The sequence below is a fragment of the Ailuropoda melanoleuca genome, chromosome 6, assembly GCF_002007445.2.
Source record: "Ailuropoda melanoleuca isolate Jingjing chromosome 6, ASM200744v2, whole genome shotgun sequence".
NCBI classification, from domain to species: domain Eukaryota; kingdom Metazoa; phylum Chordata; class Mammalia; order Carnivora; family Ursidae; genus Ailuropoda; species Ailuropoda melanoleuca.
In genome coordinates, this window is record NC_048223.1 from 105133885 (window position 1) to 105154391 (window position 20507).

The 20507-nt window shown below is 44.3% G+C and overlaps 1 protein-coding gene across 4 annotated transcripts in view; it reads left to right on the top strand.

Annotated features, from left to right (window-relative positions):
* Nucleotides 1-13116, top strand: part of GSTO2 (glutathione S-transferase omega 2) — a 22696-nt gene extending 9580 nt beyond the window's left edge. For all 4 annotated transcript variants that reach the window (XM_019809574.2, XM_034663246.1, XM_034663249.1 and 1 more), the window contains exons 5-7: nucleotides 261-362; nucleotides 11596-11702; nucleotides 12682-13116. In XM_019809574.2, the coding sequence (XP_019665133.1) occupies nucleotides 261-362; nucleotides 11596-11702; nucleotides 12682-12841 (369 nt within the window). In that variant the 3' untranslated portion in view covers nucleotides 12842-13116. The remainder of the gene's footprint in view (nucleotides 1-260; nucleotides 363-11595; nucleotides 11703-12681) is intronic.
* The last annotated feature ends 7391 nt before the right edge of the window (nucleotides 13117-20507 follow it).

A 20507-nucleotide genomic window follows, 5' to 3' on the forward strand; every position in this document is an offset into this window, starting at 1 on the left:
TTTTATTTATTTATTCGACAGAGATAGAGACAGCCAGCGAGAGAGGGAACACAAGCAGGGGGAGTGGGAGAGGAAGAAGCAGGCTCATAGCAGAGGAGCCTGATGTGGGGCTCGATCCCATAACGCGGGATCACGCCCTGAGCCGAAGGCAGACGCTTAACCGCTGTGCCACCCAGGCGCCCCTGGCTGCATTTTTAGGCAGAGCAGGAGCACAGAGTTTCCTCAGACTTCTCCACTAAGAACCTGTGTTCTCTGCTTAGGTCCCACATTTGACCAAGGAGTGTCTGGTAGCATTGAGATGCGGGAGAGAATGCGGTGATCTGAAGCTAGCCCTGCGTCAGGAATTCTGCAACCTTGAAGAGGTACAAAAAGGGCCCCTCTCCTGGTTAGATACAGGGGAAGAAGTAATGCAGGGTCCCTAGCCTGGTCACTGTGACAACCCCTGCGCTCACAGACTTATTCTTTCTGCTGGTCTTTGATAAGTTCAACTACTAGTGATCTAATTTTAACTTGTGGGTACTTGCCCTCTGCTCACCTGCTATAGAATTATTCTTGAAAATTTGGCAAGGAAACACTAGCCGAACTAGGGAAAGAGCCCAGATGTCCGTTGACAGATGAATGGATAAAGAAGATGTGGTATATATATACAACGGAATATTATTAAGCCATCAAAAAAATGAAATCTTGCCATTTGCAATGATGTGCATGGAACTAGAGGGTATAATGTTAAGTGAAATAACCCAATCAGAGAAAGAGTTATCATTTGATTTCACTCATATATGGAATTTAAGAAACAAAACAGAGGAGCATAGGGGAAAGGAGGGAAAAATAAAACAAGATGAAATCAGAGAGGGAGACAAACCATAAAAGATCCTTAATCACAGGAAACCAACTGAGGGTTGCTGGAGGGGAAGGGAATGAAGGGATAGGGTAACGATGATAGACATTAAAGAGGGTGTGTGATGTAATGAACATTGGGTGTTTTATAAGACTGATGAATCGTTGAACTCTACCTCTGAAACTAATAATATGCTATATGTGAATTAATTGAATTTAAATGAGAAAAATAGCAAAAAAAACCATACATACCCAATTTTCTTTATCCGTTCACCCATCACAGGACATTTAGGTTGTTTCCATATCTTGGCTATTGTGAATAATGATGCAAATAAAAATAAACATGAGTGTGCAGAAAACTCTTCGAGATAATTATTTCATTTCTTTCAGATAATATATCAAGAAGGGGAGTTGCAGGTTCATATGGTAGTTCTATTTTTAATTTTTTGACAAATCTCCATAATGTTTTCCATTGTGGCTATACCAGTTTATATTCCTCATACAAATTCCTGGTATAAATATATTTATGTCTGGGCTCTCTATTCTGTTCCACTGATGTATGTGCCTGATTTTGTGCCACTACCATACTGTTTTGATTCCATTTATTTTTATCTTCTCTAATTAATTTTAAAACTGTTTGTAGTTTTAGTGTAAACATCTTGCATTAAATCTATTCCTAGATATTTTATTTTTTTGATGTTATTGTATATGAAATTGATTTCTTAATTTTTTTTTCAGATTTTCTGTTGATAGGGTATGGACATGCAACTGGTTTTCACATATTGATTTTGTATCCTGCTCTAATATTTATTGTATATTCTTTGGGGTTTTTTCTCAATATATAAAATCATGTCATTTCCAGGAAAAAGAAAAGAAAAAATCTGGCAAGGAAGGGGGAAAGGCATGTGATGAGTTTCTTCTTTCCCTGAATCACTACATTCCTTAAGGAGCTCTGCATAGCTTCTGTACCTTCTGCCAATGAAGCTAAGGTTTATATTTGTTAGGGATTTTGTCTGGCTGCTGGTAAAAGGAACCTACCTACCGTAAACTTATTTTACAAGGCTTTATTCACTTACACAAAAAAGCCAGAAGTAGTGCAGTTCAGGGCTATTTTGATGGCTTTTTTATAGTTACTAGGGATTGAGGATCTTTCTCTCCATCTGTTCTGTCATCTAGTACAAGTCTTTCATCTTCAAAATGACAAGATAGCTGCTGGAACTGCAGCCATCACATCCAAGCTCCAGGTCGCAGAAAGGAGAATGGAGGGAAAAAATGGCAAAAGGCCATGCCCCTTTATTTAAAGGCTTTCCCAGGGGGCGCCTGGGTGGCTTAGTCAGTTGAGTGGCTGCCTTTGGCTGGGGTCATGATCTTGGGGTGCTGGGATGGAGCCCCACATTGGGCTCCCTGCTCAGTGGGGAGTCTGCTTTTCCCTCTGCCCATCCCCTTGCTCATGGGCATGAATGTTCTCTCTCTCAAATAAATAAAATAAAATAAAATAAAATAAAAGGCAAAAGAAAAAAAGGCTTTCCCAGAATTCCTACTCAATGACTACTTAAATCTCATTGGCCAGAACTTAGTTGTAGCATAACTATGTGCAGGGGGGCTGGGAAATGTAGTCTTTTTGCTGGGGACACCTTGGATGAAATCAGGGCCCTGTAAGAAAGAGGGGAAAGTGGCCTTGGGTAGGGTAGGCAAGGAGCAATCACTGCCGGCAGATCCTTCCCTAACCTGGCAGTAATACAGCTCCTTACCCCTTACCTCTAGAATAGGAAGGTGGTTCTATGACTTCCTTTTATCTTTGTTCTGGAAACTGATACTTTCCCTTGATGGGTGGGTTGTAACTCTGTTGGCAACCATCAGAATGCTGTTTTCATCCCCTTAAGGGAAAGTTGATTATCAGTACTTTTCCATTTGACCTTTGTCAAGTGGAAGCAGATTAAATTTATTTACACTTGCAGCTGCCTATCTTAGATTTGTACCATTGCAGTATTTATGGAACGAATAATCATATAAGACAGACCCTCAGAAAGAAGAAAAAGAAGCTCTGATTTATAGCATTTTCTGATTTCAGTGATGTACATACTCCCGCCCAAGGCTGATTTTTGACCTACCCATGTTGTGTCTCTAAGCTCAGGGTTGAGAAGAGATGTGATCGGTGATTGGTCAGCTCCGGCACATCACTGAAAAACACATTTCTGCTTTATCTTCAGTAGCTGAATCCTAGAAATAACCTGTTAACTAGCCCAGGTTTAGGTAGCTCTCACTGATGGTATTTAAGGACCTTTGAGTGAATGAGCATTCAACATTGTTTGATTTGAATGTGGTTTTGTCCCATTGTTAGCAAGAATTATAACTACAATGTAGGCAATATCAGAATCTGAAACATGCCCAGTTAGCTTGAATTATTTGATCCAATCCTCTAAATACCAGTATATTGACTCTAGGAGAGTCTAGTGAAATAGAAACTTGTCAGAATAATTTTGATAGAGAATGTTCCCTGACTTGTGTGACTCTTTCGCGTGGTTTTGCATAATCAGGATTTTGTGTGAGCTGAAAGTATATTAAATATACATGGTCTTTCTGAGGGATATGCTAGTTAGGACACCGACACATCATCTTCTGCCATGTTATTCACAAGCAAATTTATAGCCTTAAACTCTGACAGTTTCTTCTTTTGAAGTAAATGCCCTGACTTTAAAATTTTTTCTTAAAAAATAGTTTCATCAAAATTAAATGTTAATCGTGCTTGTTCTATAACCACATTTTCTGTAATAGGTTCACAATTCTTTGAGATGCATGACTGCTGTTTTCATGATCAAACCAGCAGCCTCCCTGCTTGCTTTCCTGTTCTGAGCATTTTCGTGAGTTTTAAAACGACGGGGATGCCATTCCGTAACCACACTTTCTGTTTTCAAACCAACTTTCTAGTCTTTTTTTAATGTTTGTGATTGATTTCACCGTATCAGAACAGCACTGGAGCCCACCTTCATTTTATCTTTGTGGATTTGAATGTGCCAGACCTTTCAGTGATGCTACTGCTGGTCCCCCTCGTCCTCCTCCTCTTCCTCCTCCTCCCCCTTCTTTTTGCCAGTGCCCTCATTCTAAATGTTTTCATTGTGGAAGCAGTCAGCTCAAGGGCAGTGAGAGACAGGATTTGACCAGATTTGTCTGATGCTTCAGAAGTTTGCTCTAATTCAGTGTTTCTGTGCATAATGAAATCTGTATTCTGGCTATCGTTTGATCTCCTGCTAGTCATCAGCAGAACTCAGTAAAAGGGAATGAGAAGGGCGGGAACAGAGATATCTCTGGAAAAACCCTGAGTGAGTGACAACCCGCCTAGTAACTGGAGGCCTTCAGCTTCGGGGGCCACAGGACACTTGATGTTTTTAATTCTTGGCATTCCCCAACCTCCTTGTGGTATCTCCACACAAAGGAGATACCACAAGGTCGCCAAATTTGATTACGTGCCTTGTGTGTGAGGCTGTTTGCATGAAGTCAAATTTGTATAAGTTGTATTTACAACACCCAGGAGCGTCTCTGGTTAAATATTTTCTTGATTCAAAATTTCTCCCATAACCTTAACTTTTATTCTGTCCTTTCTCCTCTCCAGAAAGAATACATTTGTGCCCAGTTAGATCATATTGTCTTGGTTAAGTTTTGCTATTTTTCTTTCTTAATTTTTATTAACGTCAATAATGAAATTATTTATATGTTGCTTAGTTGTTTCTCTTTTGATGTCACTAGGACAGGAAGGAAAGAAAGTTTATATCTGGCTAATTGTTCACTGAAAATAATTTTCTATAGCCTTTTGTGTATGGCAAACTATTTATAAGCTAAATTTATCTTGTTATCAACTAACTTACCATGTCTACAAACTAAACTCATTGTTACTAGCTATTTTTTATAAAAGCTTTATTGACATAATTCACATACCACAAATTCACCCTTCTCAAGTGCACAGTTCAGTGGTTTCTAGTGTATTTACACAATTGTGCAACTATCACCACTAGTTAATTCTAGAACATTTCATCATCTTAAAAAGAAATCCCTTAGTCATTAGCCTTGGCTTCCCATTTCTTCAAAACCTTCTCAGCCATAGGCAACCACGAATTTACTTTTTGTCTTTACGAATTTACCTGTTCTGGACATTTCATATAAATGGAAACATACAGTGTTAGCCTTTCCTGAGCTGCTTCTACTTAACATAATGTTTTCAAGATTCATCTTTTATTCCTTTCTACGGCTGAATAGTATTGCATTGTATGGATATACCATATTTTGTTTATCCAACATTTGATGGACACTTGGGTGGTTTCCACTTTTTGGCTACTACAAATAACGCTGCTGTGAGCATTTATGTACAAGCTTTTGTGTTGGACATATGTTGCCAGTTCTCTTGGGTTTGCTCGCTGATCTAGCGTGTCTACTAATATGTCATTTTTAGTCGTAACCACCATCCTTCCACACCAAGGAAGTGATTATCCTCTGTTGACAGTGGCTAATTGAGTGGTTTTAGTGCTTTTGTGACTTTCGTAACTCCATCTGTTGTCCAATTCTGACAGCTGCTTTCTAGGTAAACTAATATTTGCCGTATTTCTGTTAATAGCCTTCGGCTATACCATCTACCACCATGTAAATAATAGAATAATAATTATTCCTATTATTTAGAGATTAATTTTACTCTTCTCCAATTGTAAAGAAATACTTGTTCATTAGAGAGACTCTGGAAAATACAGAAAAATATAGAGACTCAGACAAAAAAATCCATAATCCCACTCCCCAGAAACAACTACTGGTATCATTTTGGACTTTTTGTCTCCTGTTCTTTTCTGCTATGTGTATTTTTATGCAATTAAAATTGTCCTATATATAGAACTAGGTTATCATTAGGATGTAAAGAGCTTCCCATATTTTTATAATATATCTGTAAATGCTTATTTATATGTATAAGAGCGTTTATTAGAGAAGCATTATTTATGAGGGTGAAAAATTATAAACCTTAATGTATATTAGACAGGGGTTGGTTAGATAAATGATGTTCACCTTGTGGAATTCTGTACAGCAGTTTAAAATGAATGAGGTAGATCCATGTGTACTGACATGAAAAGATTGCCTAGATGTATTTAAGTGAATTACACAGTAGTACAGATGGCATGATCCCTTCTTTGTAGAAGAAAACAGATGTACACAAGTGTACATATCCATGTAAATAAATGTCCAGGAGAATGCCTAGAGATACACATCACACTCCTAATAGAGGCTGCTACTGAGAAAGGGATTAGTACTGGGATGGGAAAGAAAAGTGGGTAAAAGCAAGGATGGGGAAGGGCAGGTCTTTGTCATTTAAACTGCTTTCTATCATTTGAATTTTTTTAAATAATGAGAATGTATTTCTGTATTACATGTGTAATCTTTAAAAATAGAAGAAAGGTCACTTTCAGTCTACATAATTTGCCATGTGTATAAACTGGAGTTATTTATCCAGCACCCCATCAGGAATATTTAGAGTTTCTAGTCGTTTACCATCCTGAATGGTGTTGAAAGAAACAGCAGCAGCTTTTTTTGCATAAAAAAAACATTTTCTCTATTTGAGAATGTCCTTGGGTCATTCCTTGGGTCAGGAATGGAATTACCAGATCAAAGGGTATGAACATTGAGAGGCTTGAGCTCTGTTTGCTAAATTGCTTCCCCAAAGACTTGTGCTGTTTGCCCCCCCCACCAGCAGTATATAAAAATTCTCTTTGCACTTCCCCTTTTCACTGTGGGGAGATTTCATTAAAGAAGATACTTGCCTGCTTTGGAGAGAAGCAGTAGTTTTTCATTGTTGACTTAATTTGTATTTCTTTGATTGGTAGTGAAGTAGATCTTCCCCGAAATCTATGCAATCTCTGTGTTTTGTTTGTGAAAATGATCTGTTACCCATCTGTCTATTAAGATCTTCCTGATTTTCCTTGTTGAGTTGTAGAAGTTCCTCTTAATGAGTTCCTTACATATAAAGGATGTTTGCCTGTTTTTCAAAAACACATGTTTTTTTGTTTGTTTTTTTCTTTTGTTTTTAACATTTAGTCTGGCTTATCTTTTTTGTACATAATAGAAATACAACATTTAACAATATTGTGCTAAATAGGTCTTTCCTGTTGTGATTTCTTCCACAGCTTTTACGGGTAAGAAATCATCTTCCCATCTAGGGGAAATTAAAAACATTCACTTGTATTTCCATCCACCATCCATCACTGTAAAGGTATTCGACTTGTCAAGCGTTGGCCTCCTCGCTTCCCCTGCTACTATTGTACACATATATGCTGACGAAAGAAGGACGTCCATTAGAAGGAGTCCAGCGTAGAATTTTCAGGATGGTCCTTTAATCCCCAAATGTTGACAAATGGCATTCTGAATCTTTATAAGGGACTCCAGGTCATAACTGAGGAGCCGCAGGAGGGGCGTGTTCTGTCCCAGACCCCACCTCTGAGGCTTCGTTCCATAGGAGAAATGGTTTTATGTCCTCCCAAGTTTGTTTCTGTACCGCTGGTTCATTTTACAGGGAATCGGTTGTTCTCCTTAGTACCACCTCAGCTCCATTCAGTGTAACAGGAACCTGAAATTTGACATCTTGAGAACCTTCTCTTACTTTTATGGACTCAGGATTTCTGCCCTGGAGTTGAGTGTTTTTCCGCTGCTTCTGGGGAAGGGCCCGCCTCGCTTCTGTATTGGCAGGTGGTTTTGTGTCCTTGGAGGGCCAGGGGTGAGGGGTGANCTGTTTCTTAGGAACCGTTTCCATCAAGAAAAAACGCTTTCTTTGTTCTCCAGCAAGGACAGCAGTGCCTCTGCAAGCCACCGGGCTGGCCGTCCTCCTCGGAGGCGGTGACAGTGGCGCAGGGCAGAGACCTCTCCGGGTTAAGCACAGTTGGTGAAGCTGATGCCAAGCTTCACTACCCAAGCTTCCAAGATGGAAGCTTTTTAGAATGCCTCGTGTGAGGAAGTCTGGGATTTGCTTCTGCTTATTGATCTTGCGTCTCTCCCAAAAACCTTATAGATTTCTCTTACCTCCTTGGTGAACCTCCTGGGGGAGCCACGGCCAGGGCGCCTCACCACCGATGGCCACAAGGGGGAGCCCGACGCGCTTCTTACTTCCATCCTCTGTCTCTCGCGAACCTCTTTTGGGTCCTCCTGGGGGAGCCCGAGAGGCCCTCGAAGAAGAGACAAGGGGCTCCTGCATCCGGGCTTTTTCATGCTCAGTGGGTGGAAATCCTACTGTCTTATTTTACTGTTTATCCTAAAATCTGTTAGAGATGCTAACTGGCTGTTAGAAAGCGACTGAGTTTAAACTGAGAACACAGGAGAACTATTTTAGTAGAGTTGCCTGAAGACGTTCTTAGTGATGGAATAGAAGAGGAAAAAGGAATTTTGTAAAAATTTTAGTTTTAGTCATCTCTACACACAACGTGGGACTTGAACTCCCAACCCTGAGATTGAGAGCCCTGCGCTCTACAGACTGAGCCAGCCAGGCATCCCAGGAGAGAATTTTGATAAAGTTTTGTTTTGACCGTGATTTAGTCTCATCTCCCAGTGGGGTAGGTGCTCTGGCGAAGCCCCTGTGCCCCTGTTTGAGAGAGAAAAATAGGACTGGGGAGGCAGTTCTCACAGGGAAGCTCACAGCTGGGCCAGCCTTGGCTGTAGAGGGGCAGAGGCTTTCAGAGTTTGCTGATTCTCAGCTTTTTGCTGATGCGTAAATTTAAAGAACAAACAAAGAATTCACAAGAGACTTGGCAAAGCTGCTGTGATTAGAGTCCTTATACTTACATATTTGAAGTTCAGGGACACAAGGGCTGGCTCTCCTCTGGGAATAAATAAGGAAAATGCTGTTTTTGTCTTAGCTCTGCAGGACCCAGAGAGCTCCTTTAACTCCATGGGGCTGTTTCCTCTCCTGAAAAACGAGAGTCTCTTTGTGCTTCCACCTGAGAGGCAAGAATCCATCCCTGCTCATCAGCATGTTTTCCTCTTCCCTTCAGCTGCCAGGAAACTCAAGTCAAATTCAAAGCTTTATTTAAGGAACTCTGCAGGACCCCGGGCTTGATATCTTGATGTCATTTTCCTTCCTTGTTTTGACCTTCTGTTCTAACTTTTGTTTTTCTCTGATCTTAGTGTTTTATTATTCTCCATTTTAATATTTTATGCTACACATTTTTCTTTACACTGCATCTCTGATCCCTTGTGTAATGAGCATGGTGTAAATAAATGGTAAAATGGGAGGGGAGTCCCACTAGAGGAGTTCCGGTGACCCCGCCCATACTGATGTTCTGTGATTGTCAAGGGAAAGGCCACTGCACATGTCTGGAAGGTTATCAGGTTCACATGGAAGGGAGCTCTCCCACTGAGGGTCTTAAAGATTTCAAGAGGGGCGCCTTGGTGGCTCAGTGGGTTAAGTGTCTGCCTTTGGCTCAGGTCATGATCCCTGGGTCCTGGGATGGAGCCCTGCATTGGGCTCTGCTCTCAGCGGGGAGTCTGCTTCTCCCTCTCCTTCTGCCCCTCCCCCTCTGCTCAGCCTCTGTCTCTTGCTTTCTCTCAAATAAATAAATAAAATCTTTAAAAAAAAAAGAAGAAGAAGAAAGTCCGAGGGAATGTGAATATGTATTTTGGGGGTGGGAGAGGCTGGCAAAGGATAAGTGATGCCTCACCTATTTATCCATATGCTCATATTGACTTTCTATTGTACCATGTACTTCGATAGGGCTTGACTTACTTTGAGTATTTATATAAGAATTAATTGTATCTATAACATCATGTATATTAAAGACATCCTCCTACTTTGAGTAAATAAAAAGCTTTAAAAGTATATACTAAATAAATACCAATTACTAAGCAGTTATTCACTTTCAGAATATGACTTTACCAAAGGACCTATCATGGGCTCCAATAAATGTCCATATATGATTTGTTTTGACAAGGACTTTCCCAAGAGCACTGCTGCTCTGTAAACAGAAAAGCTGTATAGATGTTCCAGGGTTGATCGATTTAGATTTCATTCTCATCTGTGCTGTGAAGGCCAATAATAAGCTGGAGGTATATGTTTTGAAGCCAGGGTAAAAGTTTGGGTAATTATTATCCATTTGTGAACATAAAGAAGATTGGATGCTGTCTGGAATCCATAAAAACTGAACAGTTTGTTCCTTTCTGCTGTAACTCAGATCTGTTTTCCTTATGCCTTAAAATAGCCTCTGTTTTGAATTTCCATTGGCCAGATTCCACTGGTTTAGTACCATCCTGTTCGTTTTCTTGAACAAAGTGATGCTACCTAACATTTTTCAGACTTCCAGGACACTAGTCACAGGAACTCCTCCATGCCATATTGGGGGATAATGAAAACTTGGACTTTAGGGCAACAAGATTTGCTTTCTCCACTGAGAGGGGTGGCGGGTGGGGGACCTGATCCATCGATCTTTTCTGTCAGAGATGCTTCTGCTTTCTACATGTAACTTCGGACGTCTCTATGCTTTCTCATCCTAAGAGCTTATGTTTATTCATGTATGATTACGTCACTCCTCACCATAACCTCTGGAGTGGGCGCTATTTTACAGATGAGAAAACTGAGGCTTGGAGGAGGAGGTAGGTAGGTAAGTTGCCCGGATTCCATTTTGAATAGGAGGACCAGGTCTGGCTGCCCCTGAGCTGACGTTCTTAACTACAACTGCAGACTACATCAGAGAGCCAATAAACTGGAGTATGAGCAGTGAAGCCTGAGCAATAGAGACAGGAATATAGAAATCTGATAAAGGATGTAGGAATCTGGCTCTATAGCTATAGGGAAGTATGTAGTTGATTATGAGTTATATGGGTGAAATAGAGTTGTTTGCTTGATTTAATTAGGTAATTGGCACCATACTTTTCTCTTTGGAAAGACCTGGCCCAACAATACTCTACTAAGCATTTTTGCTTTTAAATTTTTCAACTACTTTTTTTTTTTTTTTTTTTTTTACTGTNTTTTTTTTTTTTACTGTATTTTGGCTGTCTGTTAAGAGTGTATCTGTTTGCTTTACGGTCCATCTACCTGGGTAAACTTGTCCCATTTGGAAATGAGAAATTCTATTTTAATGTAAAAAGTTGGTAGTGTTGAGTGGCCAAAAAGTGTGAAGTTCAAAGAGCTAAGATAAAAAAAAAAGAAAATATAAAGACAGTGTTGAGATTTGAGGGCATCCACTAAAATAGCATTTGTTCTTTCCTGTGTTAGTTTTGAATCGAGAAATAAGTCTAAAGAGGAAGACCTATAGAGACCATGGTATCCCCTTAATTATGGATAACGTGGATCCTGGAAAATGGGGATCACAGCTGCAGCAATCAGGGTTGCTAACGAGGTGCCCTCCCTCTCAGTCATGGGCAGTGCTGGTGTGGGGCAGGGCCCCTGTCTCCAGGGACTGAGCTCCTCCTTGGAAAGCTTAGCACTTGGAGGAACCTTCTGGAGGCTAAGAGGTCAGGGCTGTGCTCCCTCTGCCTGGGTTTTCCTCCAGATTCCCTAGTCAGATGAGCCACTCCATTGTTCCAGTGCTGAAAGAGGGGAGGGGCTGAGCGTGGCTGGGAGTTTGGCCCTAAAGGAAGTGGAAGAAACCTCAGGAAAAGGGCAGACACATTGTGTAACAAATTGGAAGGAGAATCAGAGCCTTGGTTCTCCCTCTTTGGGGATCAATTTGATATTTGTATTTAGCATCTATAAATATGTCAGCAAGTAAGTAAATTAACTTGCTTTTGTTCTGTTTAAACTTTTAGATTCTTGGCTATCAGAACACCATCTTCTTTGGTGGAGACCGTATATCCATGATCGATTACCTCTTTTGGCCCTGGTTTGAGCGGCTGGATGTATATGGAATCGCCGAGTAAGACATTTGACTGGGGGGTTGCACTGGGTAACAAACAGAATGACCAGCCATTCACCGTGGAAATGTAGGAATGTTTAAAGTAGAAGAAATTACCCGGTGGACTCAGGGAGACCGTGTAGGGTCCCCAGGCAGAACACGGGCTTTTTTCCCATGATGCTTAGAGACGTTGAACTTGTGTGGGCACCTGCTCTACTCCCGGCCAGTCACAGGGTGGGTGCCGGACAATTCTGGCATGGGGAAACCAGGTCGTGCCGAGACAGAACCGCTTCTGTACCCTCACAGTGTGTGGGCTCGAACCCACCCAGCAGTGCTCTCCCACACCTCCCACTTCGGCTGTCTCCGAAGGAAGGTCAGATAGAACATATTTAGGTATTCGAAACTATGTGTCAACATAAACATTACCAAAACCTGTCTCGTCTGGGGACGGAGTATGGAACCATGGCCCTGGAGCCCTCCGCTCCTGGATTTCCCGCTCACCAGTTGTACTGTCTTGAGCAAGTCGCTTGTATGTCCTAGATCTCCATTTCCTGATCCAACTTTGGAAGGGCTTGGTCAGCTCCATTATTTCAAGGTTTGATGATGGTTTTGCTGATTTTTAAGAAGTGTTTTTGGAAACTCCTTGTCTTTACTTTTTTCAAACTCCCTAAAGTGAAATCTAAGAATGACAGGGGGTTGTCTCTTTGTGGGTAAACAGTGAAGCCCACACACTTTATTCCTCCGGAGCAATCGGTCCACAGGTATTTTGACAATGTTGTTAAAAGCACCAACTTCTGTAATTCAAAATGCACACAGCTGTTTCCAAAGTAAGATTTTCCTCCATATATGGTCATGATCAGTTGATAATAAGGTAACTGAGATAACTTTGTGGCCCAAATAAACCGATCTTTTGTATCTTGCGAATCTAAAAAGCAACGCATGCCACGGTTCCCGATGGCCTCCCTTTCAGACAGGCTAACGGCTCTTTCCTGTCCTGCAGCTGTTTGAACCACATGCCAGCACTGAGGCTCTGGACAGCAGCCATGAAGCAGGACCCCACAGTGTGTGCTCTTCTCATAGATAAGAACATTTTCTTGGGCTTCTTGAATCTTTATTTTCAGAACAACCCTGATGCCTTTGACTATGGGCTACCTTGCTGAGCCTCAGTCCACCCCTTCACCATCCAGAATTCCCAAGCATGTCGTGACTCTGCATCAGAAATTGTTTTGGTAGGTCAGTCAATCTCTGTTCATTTTCTTTGAGGTTCCCAATAAACGTGGAGATAGAAAATGTATTCTTTCTGGTAATCCATTTGTCTGACTCTTCTGGCTCATACCTTCTCATGATTCCCTAGAAATCTCTAGTGCCCAGTGCTAATGTCCAAGCACATTTGGGAGCCTGGGAGCCTGAGTGCCTCCTGGTTCCTTGGCCTTTGGCCCAGTTTGACCTCCACATTATTGGTGCTGATGCTAATATGGAGGTTTGAGGCGTGCCCATCAGTGATGTTCATCACCCCAGATTGGCACCGTCCACAACCTCCCTGGTGAGCAGGAAGCTAGAGAAGAGGAGGAGGAAGAAAACACTCCAGGTCCAAATGCTCTCCATTTGGCACACAAAAGCTGCTGTCCACATGGGCATGCATGAGTGTCATTCGCGTTCCCACTTAGGCGTGGGCTGGGGAGACACCGAGGGTCTTATGACCGAAAGAGTTCCAGAGCAGGAAATCAAACACCCGTTGCCCGCCCGGACTAATGACGTCAGGATTTCACCGGTGCTGTCAGGGCTCAGGATGGCTCCCAAAATGTTCTATAGCCGACATCCTGCCTTGAAAAAATAAACACGCCCTAAACACAGTCACAGGCAAAGGTCACTTGGTTGGATTTGCGTCACACCCACTTTCAGTTTGCCCCAACAAATGCCTCTGGTTGCCTGTTGTGTACTGAGCCCGGGGCCATGTCGGGGGTAAAGATGACAAAAACGCAGAGGCCTCTGGTCATTCTAGTCTTCTTGGTTGAGGTTTGAAACTGCTTTGCAGCTGCTTGTCGGGGCCCCGTGTGGCACCCCTATGCTCGGCCCGGCATTGCTCTCCACCGACTGTGACAAAGATCCCAGGAGGTGGCCGGGGGTGCTGGCAGGTACCAGAGCCTGGAAGCTTCTATCACTTACCCCCTAGGAGTGGGATGGGCCTGTCCAATGCCATTTGATCTCAGGGTCTAGGGATCAGCCTGTGATCGTTTCAGCCGTGTTCACGCCTCATCTTTTCTCAGTCTCCCGGCTGTGTGACAGACTAGGCAGGGGCGGGAGTGATGTTTTGAGCTGTCAGTGCCCACTGAGAAGCTGTCTGCAGCCCCTGCCTCTGACTCAGCCCAACCAGCCCAGCTTCTCCCCACGTCTCAGCCCGGCCCGGCCATCTGCTGCCTCTGGGTGGATTTGGACTCACGTAAATAGCTCCCAGTGTGACTTCGAGCCAGTTGGACAGAAGCAAGCCTGCTTGGTGAGGTGGCCTGGTGGCCAGAACAGGCTCCGCGTGACACGGGCAGTCTGCTGTGCCCGTTGCCATGGTCCCTGAGCCAGTGCAAAGTCAAGGCTGCGAGTCACATTTTCCTCGTTTCTTTGCTGCGCCCCGGTAGCCTCTGCTAGGACTTGGGGACTGATCGGTCTCTGTGGGTGTAAATCCTGTGTGCTGGCGAGTATTTGGCGTGAGACCAAGATCGCTGTTGACACAACAGATAATGGCATGTCTTTGGATGACCAAAACCAAAGATGTTCTGTTTGGGGCTCTACATACTAATTTGGAAAGCTTGAAAAACCAGGCTACACAGGATAAGAAACGTGCTCGTGGGGGAGAGGTTGCAGGCTGGTGGCGCACAGCCCAGTTCGGGGTGTGGATGCCTTTCGGCCAGGCGTGCTTTCTGTAGTTGGCCTCTGTCACCTGCACTGCCGTCCACGTCTCCCTTCTCACTCCTTTGTGTCACCCGTCTGCCCCGCCGAGGACTCGGTTGTCAACCTCTGGATAAAACTACAAGGATTTAGCCTGGAGACAAGAGGCAATTAAATCATGCTCTGTGAGGAGCTTTTAAAATACCGTGTCTTTTATTGCGGGAGATGGCAGAAATAATGTATCAGGGTTTTTAAAGAAATGCAACAATGAAAAAAAATAGGAATTTTTCTACCATCTCGTGTCAGAGATAACCACTTTTAACAATTGATATATATCTTATAAAAGGATGTTAAACCTACAGATTTAAGGTGAAAGCTGTTCTCTATGTCCTGCAGAGCGGAAAAAGAGAAAAATAGTTTGAATCACAGCATTCGAAAGAGACTCATTGTCATACATGAGGTTAACATCGGAATCCACGACCAGAGGAGGTCCTGTGAAGCTTGCTTCCTTCGAGGTTCTGAACTGGAGCCCATCTGGGCCGAGTCCAGTGACATCCAGACGCAGTTGGGGGTGGGGTGGGGTGGCTGGCACAGCTGGCCGTGCTGGTGGCGGCGGGAGGGGGAGGGGAGATGGTGACTCAGTGTTACTTGAAGTTCCTTCTAGCTCTAAATTTCTCCAATCTCAGACAACGCAGTCACCGACTGTTCAAGTGGATTAAACCTGAATTATAAGGTACAAGCTGGAGTGTGTCTTCTGCATGTGCCTCCACGTTGCTCTCTGGAGCTTTGGTGGCAGGTGGCAGTGGCTGGGGGGTGAGGGGTGGTGTCTCTTTCACTAATTCCTCACTTCCATGTCTTGCCTGGTGCTCGTTTCCTTTGTCAAAGTCAGTGGCCTTCTTGATGCCGGGGTTCTGTGCTACTTTGCCTGCAGAACCAAGCTTAACTCTGGTGGTTTATGTGGGCCTGGTTCCATTTGTTATCTAAAATCTTCACAAATATCCAGCTTGGGGGGGGTTCTTGTGGATTAGCCTCCAGCCTTCTCCCTTCCCCGCACACACCGAACGCTGTGCCCACCCAGGAGACTCAGTTCCCATTCATCTTCCTCTGTGAGTCCCTGGAAGGCTGGACATTGGTTTTTTCAAACATTTTGCTCACCTTTGGCTACTGAGAGGTCTTGAGCCTTTGCGAATGCTGTTTCCTCCACTCTGCAGTCTTCCTCAGAGCAGCCTCTGTTTTTGATTTTTTTTTTCAACCAGCCTTTTCTCTTGCAAAGTTTAGATAAAAATTCTTTGTGCCAAGAGGTAGTGTGCCAGCGTGCATAAGAATAGGGCTGTTCAGTCAGACATCCCGAGCTCAAGTCCTGGCTCTGCCACTCATTAAATTCTGTTGCATGGGGCGCCTGGGTGGCACAGCGGTTAAGCGTCTGCCTTCGGCTCAGGGCGTGATCTCGGCGTTATGGGATCGAGCCCCACATCAGGCTCCTCTGCTGTGAGCCTGCTTCTTCCTCTCCCACTCCCCCTGCTTGTGTTCCCTCTCTCTCTGGCTGTCTCTATCTCTGTCAAATAAATAAATAAAATCTTTAAAAAAAAAAATTCTGTTGCATAACCTCCCTGAGCATCAGTTTCTTATCTGTAAAATGGGACCATTAAGTTTCTATTTCGTAGGGTTGTTGAAGAATCGTGGGGCCGTCCGTGAAAGGGCTCAGCACCTGCCAGGTAAATGCTCAGTGAGTGGCAGACAACCCTGTTACCACGGCGAGACTTCTGCAAAAGATTAAACTTGACCTCTGTGTTCATTCTCCCATCACTTTGTGGGACAAGATGTCCTACATCGCACATGGCTTGACTCACAGTTTGGAGTGTTTTCTGGTTCCATGAGTGTAGGTTTAATCTCAAATGACCTGTGAGCCCTTGGAAGCTGGGACTTTTGTCTCTTCTCCTCCCCTTCCTAGCTCCCCAAGCCCAGTTGATCATTGAATCCCCAAATCTTGCCATATTGTTGATGATGGTAAAATAAATACCCTTTCCCGTGTTGCAGAGAAGTACCCAGAATCTTGTTTCTCTGCCCTCTTGGACTGCGTTTAAGTAAGATGGATTTGAAATGACTGAAGGCCTGCGCAGTGACTAGGCAGTCTGAGCACTGCATGGAACACACAAGCGCCCCAGGAGCATGCTGGCCAGGGAAAGGACGCCAGGCAAGAACTGTGGAATACTTGGTCTCGTCACTTCCTCCCAAGGATCTAGCACTGCGAGAATCCCCTTCCAGACAGCAAGGGTCCTGGCAGGCCTGCTTCTTTGTTGGTAGCAGACAGTGTGGCTGAAAATCAAGTCAGCTCTCTGGCATTGGGCAGCTGCAAAGTGCATTTGTGCAAGCTTGTCGGGCCCAGGACAAAGCAACCGAGGCAGGCTCTGACGTGCAGCCCACCCGGGGGAGCCTGAGCAGACCCTCTCCTAGGAGCACAAGACTGGGGTTTCTAAAACTAGCACGGTGATCTGTTAGCAGGAGCAGTCTTTGATAAATCTGGGTTTATGCTTCCAAAGCTGGCGAATATCTGAGTTATGCTCAGGGATTTAGAAAGTCTCTCGAAGGGTGTGTGCATGTGTGTTGTATGTGTGCGTGTGTGTATTTGCATGTTGTGTGCCTTTCTGCCACAGGAGGAAGGTACCACGATAAATAGAAACTTTATAGATGGTAAAGGGAGGAATCATTTTTAAAATCCCATCCTAAAATAAAATGGTAATTGGCCATTCATTTGCTAGAGAGGAAGACCCCCTTTGAGGACTTTATCCAGGACAACCTGATAGCAGCAGGGGTGGGCTGGGGTGGGGGATGGACATTCCAGGTGCAGTGGCAGCAAGAGCTGCTTAACGAGGAAGCCAGAGGAAGAGCTAGCTGGGGCTGTGCGGCACCCTAGCCTAAAACCCAGGCTTCCGGTGTGTGGAGGAAGGAACCCAAAGGTAGAGGCAGAATAGAAGACCTTCTGTTTATGGTTTTTGTTCGTTGTTTTCTTTCAGTTTATTGTCCAAGTCCTAAGCTAAGTGCTTCACATGGGACCTTTTTACTCAATCGTCTCAATGGCTCTATGAAGTGGACACTATCATCCCCATTTTATAGAATAAACTGAGGCAAACCCAAGGCTCATAGAAATTACGAGACTTGCTGAGCTAGAACACGGCGCAGCTGGGATTGGAACATAGAGCCCAAGTTCTCAGCCCCTGTGCTACGTATACGGCCTGGAATTTCAGGCTCCTTGGTCTTTGCATGGCTTTGTCATGTGAGACGTTGGGGGACTAGTGGGCGGTACCGCACCCATGGGTCTCCATTTTGAGTGGGTGCGTGGAGGTAGGGCAGGGGTCCCTACTTCCTTGTCTCTCCCTGGATCACGAAACATTCAGGCTGCGCGATCTTGCTGCTTTAAGTGTGGTTCTGGATGGGTGGAGCCTCAGTCGCTTCCCTGCCTGGTCAGATTCTAAAATGGGGCAAGGACTTCTAGGAATTGGTCTGGACAAAGCGAGGGATATCGAGAGGGCAGAAGGCCACCAATCTCCTAGGCCCTGCATCTGGCTCTACTTGAGGTCTCTGCGGTCTCTTGGCTGGCCCAGATTGCTGGGGGAGGGGGCATGTATGGGCTGACTCATTGTCCTTGGCTGGGATATCCTGGGGCTGATTCAGCGCTAGCCATGCTTTTTGGAGGAGACGCAAGACAACTATCCGCCACTGGAGGTCCAACCACCATTCTAAGAGACATTTGGTCCAACAGAGTCCAGTGTACCCTCCAGAAATAAATGAACAGTGAGGCCTTGGGGGCTCTGTGAGTCATCTCTGGCCAGGTGGGAAGACAGGCCCAAGGGTGGCTTGTGAAAAGTGGCGGGAAGTGGGTCTTTGCTTTGTTTCTATTTTAATTAAAGTTACCTTAAGAGAGACCTAAAAGATCACTGATCAGTGGGTTTTAAAGAAACAGATAGGACCAAATTCTTCCCAACCTCCGACCCCGCCCCTGTCCTGCAAACCTCACCTGGCACTTTTAAGACCTACCTTTGCCCAGCACGGAAAGAAGAACTGTCCCTGAACATCTCTGAGGTTTATGTGGTTCCATCTTGCTGGAAGAGAGTTAGCTGCTGACAGCTTTATTCTCTGGTTTCTTTGTGGGGCTATAGAGGAACATCAAAGGAACAGAAAATGCTACTTATGCCAGGAAAGCAGGGGCCCTACATTGTGCAGGAGGAAATAAACCAGCCCCGGGGCCCAAATGAACAGAACACACACATTTGGGGATAGAAAAACAATCACGTTGAGTCAGTTTTCTTTGGGGAGGCTCTTCACATCGTCCTGTGTGTAAGGGAGCTGAAACCGTCACAGCCCAAACCCAAAGCTGATCTGGCAGTTCTCAAATTCCCTCTTGCCATGCAGGCCTTAGAGCCACAGCACTGCACTTTCAATCACTTCACGCTCTTTCCTGTTCTCTAGCTTACGTTTTGGCCGTCGGTTTTGTCTTCCTAATAGACCCACGTCCGTGCGGCAGAGCCCTCGTCTTATACTTCTCTTCCCCACATACTGCCTGATCCAGGGTAGAACTCAAGCTGTAGTGTTCAGTGCTTGGTTAAAAATGCCTTTTCCTCCTCCGGAGTCATGATGATGGACTAAAAGCCGGGCAATACAGTTTACTTTTACGGTAAGATGCATGGAGGTGAATCTGTACACACCAAGTTGGTGAGTACCTATCACAGCAGTTATCAGAAGGGAGGGTCACTTCAACGCAGACTTCATGAACTGAGATGTTCACTGCAGGGTTTAGAAGAGCAAAAAAAGGGGAGACACTTAAATGTCCCTCAGGAGAGGCTGGGTAAATTAGGGTACATCCGTACATACAGGGAGATAGTAAGGGAGCAGCTATTTTGAAAAATACGGTAGAACCAAGTGTTCAAAAATGATATCCGGGGCGCCTGGGTGGCACAGCGGTTAAGCGTCTGCCTTCGGCTCAGGGCGTGATCCCAGTGTTATGGGATCAAGCCCCACATCAGGCTCCTCTACTACGAGCCTGCTTCTTTCTCTCCCACTCCCCCTGCTTGTGTTCCCTCTCTCGCTGGCTGTCTCTATCTCTGTCAAATAAATAAATAAAACCTTTTAAAAAAAATGATATCCAAGAAAAGTTAGACAGTATGATGCAATTTATGTAAAAAGGGAAAGGGATGCATGCACATGTGTGATAAAATTCTGGAAGGATGCCCAAGAAACCTCGTATCGGTTACGGCTAGGGAATGGATGGAGAAGTAAGGGCTGGGTGCTTTTATCTGTTACTTAATTTTTCTGTCAATGGTTGAATTTTTTTATCATGACTGTATTGTTTTTATAAAATTAAAAAAAAAGAAACTAGTTAGAAAAACAAGCTATTTGTGGATGGCAATGAGGAAAGTTAACTCTAAAAGATGCCCTTCCCAGGGTGGGGGCCCGGGGGCAAGGCAGAGGAGGGTGAAGTGGGGTGGGGACAAGTCAAGGGGTTATTGGCTCTCTCTGCTCCCAGTCTGCTGGCCAAACCAAACAACCTCCATCTCTATCCCATGAGGTGGAGACCGCATGGAGCACGGGAATGTTCTGAATCATGGCCCATGAGGTGACTTAAGTTAGAACTTCCGGGACACTGACTGACCCTGCCACAGTCACCACTGACCCCACCCATCCTGGAAGCCGGCCATAAACCCCCGCAGCACCTAACACAAGCACTGATCACATAGTCAGGGACTTCACGGTTGGGGGCAAATCAAGCTACTGTCTCATTCACAAATCAGCGATGACCGCTGCTTGCTGCATGAAGTTCAAATTTACCTTGGCTCAGCCTCGAAGGCTTTTCTGTGATCAGCCCCAACATTTTCGAACTCATTTGCTAAAACTTCTCAATATCTATCAGCATATGTACCAGCCCTGCGTGGGTTCAAATCCTGGCTTTGC